The sequence below is a fragment of the Gekko japonicus genome, unplaced genomic scaffold, assembly GCF_001447785.1.
Source record: "Gekko japonicus isolate JY-2015 unplaced genomic scaffold, Gekko_japonicus_V1.1 scaffold317, whole genome shotgun sequence".
Classification (NCBI taxonomy): Eukaryota; Metazoa; Chordata; class Lepidosauria; order Squamata; family Gekkonidae; genus Gekko; species Gekko japonicus.
Window position 1 is genome coordinate 978,252 of NW_015162487.1, and position 4,821 is coordinate 983,072.

General features: G+C 50.3%; 1 protein-coding gene across 1 annotated transcript; it reads left to right on the forward strand.

Annotated features, from left to right (window-relative positions):
* Positions 1 to 824: 824 nt before the first annotated feature.
* Positions 825 to 3,239, forward strand: LOC107105892 (macrophage-expressed gene 1 protein-like). The gene has a single exon (XM_015405938.1). The coding sequence runs from the start codon at positions 939 to 941 to the stop codon at positions 3,102 to 3,104; it is 2,166 nt and encodes a 721-aa protein (XP_015261424.1). The 5' UTR covers positions 825 to 938; the 3' UTR covers positions 3,105 to 3,239.
* Positions 3,240 to 4,821: the final 1,582 nt, after the last annotated feature.

Below are 4,821 nucleotides of genomic sequence, written 5' to 3' on the forward strand. Positions count from 1 at the left end.
AGCTCATCTCCAGACTAGAGAGATCAGTTTCCCTGGAGAAAATGGATGCTTTGGACTCTACGGCCTTCGTCCAACTCCTGCAAAAATATTAACCACCACCCTTTCCGTTAGCTAGGCTGGCTTCCTCATACCCTAGTCCAGCAACTGCTGGAGCACGTAATTTATTGAGCAAACGATAGAGCAAATTTGCCTGAAGGATTTACAAAACATGAGAGTTCCTTGGTCGCAGTGTTCCCTCTAAGCTGAGTGAGTGTGAGCTAGCTCACAGTTTTTTTGCCTCCGGCTCACACATTTTTGTCTCCGCTCAGGAAGGATGGCTCCAGGGCAAACTAATATATGCAGTAGCCAAATCGCTCGCTCACAACTTTAATGCCGGTTGCTCACAAAGTAGAATTTTTGCTCACATGACTCCACAGCTTAGAGGGAGCATTGCCTTGGTGCACACGGTGCCAAGGCAAGCCTAGAAAACAAAACTTTCCCCTTGTTCTTTGGTTAAAAAAAGAAAAGGAAAAAGGGATGCCGTGACCCGGGCTGTGTGGTTTCTTTTTCTGCTACAAGATGGAAATTCCAAAGTGGATTCGAGCCAGCTCTGATGCAAACTACACTAAAGATAAGCCTCGGCAAGTTTCGTTTCTTTTTGTGTGGAGACAGCAGAATGAAGTCAGATGACCCGACTCATGAAATCCCCCTGAGGCTAAGCACACCCAGCCAGGTTTTCCCTTCCACAAAGGGATTGGACAGCTGAAGCTCCCCCCCCTCCCCTTTGTCTGTTCCTCTTTTTTTTTAAAAAACCTCTGACTTCCTTTAGAGGAAGCAATCTCAGTGTGAACAAGCCCAGTGCCTTTGAGAAAGATAAAGCAGCTGTGGAAGGAGGCAAAAGGACGGGAGACCTCTTTTGCCAGGACTGGGCAAGTTACTGCTTTCCCCCTCCCTCCTCGATGGCGCTTTGGCTGTGGCCCCTTCTGATTTTCCTGAGGGCGGAGGACACAGGAGCGGATGATGTCGGTTTCCAGGCCTGTAAGAGTGCTGCTGGCGGCTTGAAAGTGCTGGAAGTGCTGCCAGGAGGTGGCTGGGACAACTTGCGCAATGTGGAGATGGGACAAGTGATGAGCCTCAACTACTCCCTGTGCAGGACCACCGAAGATGGTGAATACCTCATTCCTAACGATGTCTTTGTGGTGCCCCTCAAGAAGAGCACAGTGGAAGTGCACTCCGAGCTTATCGAGGACTGGATGGCCTACGCAGATGCCTTTGCTCAGTCTGTCAACGCGGAGGCTTCCTTCCTTTCTGTGCTGAATGGCAAGTTCTCAGAGGGCTCCCAGAAGACCAAGATGCACAATGTCTACGACGAAACGATCACCACACGGGTGCAGGCACGGTACCACATCTACTCCGTGAAAGCTCGTCCGTCCTTCGCCTTCCAGAAGGACTTCCGCCACCAACTTGTGGACATCGGCAACCAGCTGGAGAACAACCAGAGCAGAACCGCCGAGTACCTCGCAGAGATGCTTGTCCTCAACTACGGCACCCACGTCCTCACAGATCTGGAAGCTGGAGCCAGCTTAATCCAAGAGGACCAGGTGAAGCGCAGCTTCGTGATGGATAAAGAGACAGAGAAAGGAGGAGTCACTGCCTCCGCGTCGGCCACATTTTTCAGCAAGGTCAACGTGGGAATCGGTGGCTCGGTGCAGATCCAAGACGAGATGACTAAAAGCTACCTGGAGAACACCGTGGACTCCAAGATTGAAGGCTGGGGCAGTGTGCCTTTCTATCCTGGCATCACCCTCCAGAAGTGGCAGGAGGGCATTCCCAACCATTTGGTGGCTATAGGCAAAGCCGGGTTGCCTCTGACGTTTTTCATCACCCCCGAGGCCTTGCCGGAACTACCAGGACCTACCGTAAGGCAAGTGGCCACTGTGGTGGAGAATGCCATCCGCCTCTATTACGCTGTCAACACCCACCCGGGCTGTGTCAAGCCTGACTCGGGCAACTTCAACTTCCAAGCTAATGTGGACGACGGGTCGTGCCAAAAACCCAACACCAACTTCACTTTTGGGGGAGTCTTCCAGGACTGCCGTGGTGTATCCGGCAGGAACACGGAAGAGCTTTGCCTGACTTACCGTACCCAGAACCCACTGACCGGCGGCTACTCCTGCCCTGGCAACTTTTCCTCTGTATTGCTGCACAGAGAGGAACGTACAACCAGCAAGCCCCAAACCGAGTGCCACGAGGAGTGTCATTCCTGCTGGCTCTTCTTTAGCTGCTGCGAGTCTGTGTGTGGCACCCGCTACTATGCCAGCACGGTGCAGTTCAGTGCCTACTGGTGTGCTGCTACAGGAACAGTGCCTCAGGGCTCAGGTGTCCTCTTTGGAGGGCTGTATAGTACTGGGCAGGAGAACCCGGTGTCCAGGACCTATGCCTGCCCATCCTACTTCTTCCCACTGGTCCTGTTTGATAACCTCAAGGTGTGCATCAGCAGCGATTATGAGATGGGATCTCGCTTTGCCGTGCCCTTTGGTGGCTTCTTTAGCTGCCAGGCGGGCAACCCTTTGGCTGGGCTGCTGAAAGGACAGAGCCCCGGGATCCTCCGGGACTTTTTCTACCAGGACTCCCCTACCAAATTCCCCATGAAGTGCCCGACTGGATACAGCCAACACAAGGCCTATTTGAGCGACGGCTGCCAGATCCTCTATTGCTTGCAGGCTGGGACACTTTTTGGCCAGCGACTGGCTCCTGTCAAGCTGCCACCCTTCTTACGCGTGCCGTCCACCAACGCGAGCCTTCCCGAGACCATCCTGGTGAGCTCCGACGACAGCCAGGCCTGGGTGAAGATACGTCAAAGCGGGAACTGGAGACTGGCCAATGCCACAGATGAAATGCAGATGGCCCAACTTTTCCAAGTGAGTTCAGGACCAAGTGGGGGCACCGTTGCTGGAATCTCGACGGCCGTGATTGCTGTCTTGGCAATAGCCATTGCGATAGCTGTTTACAGGGTCCGGCGTTGCAAGAACAGAGGATACCAGGAAATGCAAAACCCACATATAGCAGAAGACCAAGGCAGCTATGGAGCCACCACATCGGCTCCACAACTCAGTGCTGCTTGAGGCATCCTTTGTCCCTGGACCCCTGAGATAAAGACGAATATTTTCAGGGTGGGGGTGGTGGAATATGAGCCCAAGAAGCAAGGGGAATGATCACTTCTGATGGGGGAGGGGGAGGGGAGAAGCTAGTATGAACTTCCTTGGTCGAGGGGGAGGGGAGAAGCTAGTATGAACTGTAAGTGCCTCGGAATGGAAACCAATGTTTATATAAACAGTTTGAGCAGGATAATAACCCTCTTAAGAGACGACAGGTTGCATATTGCTAGACAAATCCATGTGAAGTCAACAATTAGTGAGGAAATAAGGCAGTAGTAACTGCTGGGCTGTGTGGGAGGGAGGGGATTAATTTTTTTCCCCTGCAGTGTGAAGAACTTCAGAACATGGCAATAAGTAAGTTGGTATCTGTCCCTGCTTTTGCAACCACAAAAGTCTAAATCATGGGGGAAGAGATAAAAAGGCAGTGGTTTGTGATTTGGATGCAGATCGGTTTTCAAACGGCATAGCGCTGTTAGTTGTTTTCTCTTTTTACTTTGTTCGTAAGCTCTTGATTGGCGGTTGGGTAGAAACAATATTCCTTGGCAGTCAACCTGTGCTTCTTTTTTACCCGACAAAATAAACTGTTTTGTACTTTTACGCTTGGTGTGACCACTTTTCGCCACCATACTATATTTCTGCTTAACTGTGTGAGCAGTATTGATGTGTAATGGACTGGGCTACTGCAAAATAGCTGCTTACAGTTAGGGAGGGGAAAGGGCTTCAAACCAAATACGCTTCGTAGTTTTCTAGCAGGAACCACTTCTGAATTCTTTCATTTACTCCCTGAACTGGGCTCTTATTACGTTTTCAGTCCCTCCTCCTCCTCGGTAGTCAGGTAAACACACAGAGAGTTGTTTTATTTGATTAATAACAGTCCTACTAAATAAAATTGGGGGGAGGGTACCAAGGGCTTCCCACTGATTTTCATAATCTTGCTGTGATTTGATGCCAGCAGTCCTTTGTCCAGGACTAGCATTTTGGCCAGTTTGGTGTAGTGGTTAAGTGCACAGTCTCTAATCTGGGAGAACCGGGTTTGATTCCCCACTCCTCCACTTGCAGCTGCTGGATGACCATGGGCAAGCCATAGTTCTGTCAGAGCTGTTCTCTCAAGAGCAGTTCTCAAAAGAGCTCTTTCAGCCCCACCTACCTCACAGGGTGTCTGTTGTGGGGAGGGGAAGGGAAAGAAGTTTGTAAGCCGCTCTGAGACTCCGAGTGAAGGGCAGGGTATCAAACCAATCTCCTCCTCCTCTTTTTCTTCTAGCACTGGGGTATATTTTCTAACAGGAAAGCAAAAGAGCTTGAATCTCATTTGTACAGATTGTAGCTAGTTTATGCATTCTGTGTGGTACAGAGTATCAGATTAGGACAGGGAGACCCTGCTTTTAATGGCCATTCAGCCTCAAGCCATAAGCTCATTTGGTGACCTTTGGCCAGTCAAGTCTCAACCTGTCCTACCTCAAAGAGTTGTTGTGAGGATCAAACAAAGGAAGGAAGAGCCACGAATGCTGCCCTGAACTCCTTGGAGGAAGGGGGCTGGAATACAAAATGTAATAGAAGACAGACTTTTTAGAAGCCTTGATTTTCAGCTTGCAAAGGGAAAAGTATTTGAGCTACTAAAAGTGTAGTCCTAAGAGTTCCACCCTTCTAATTCTATTGGATTCAGTGGACTTAGATTCAGTGTTAG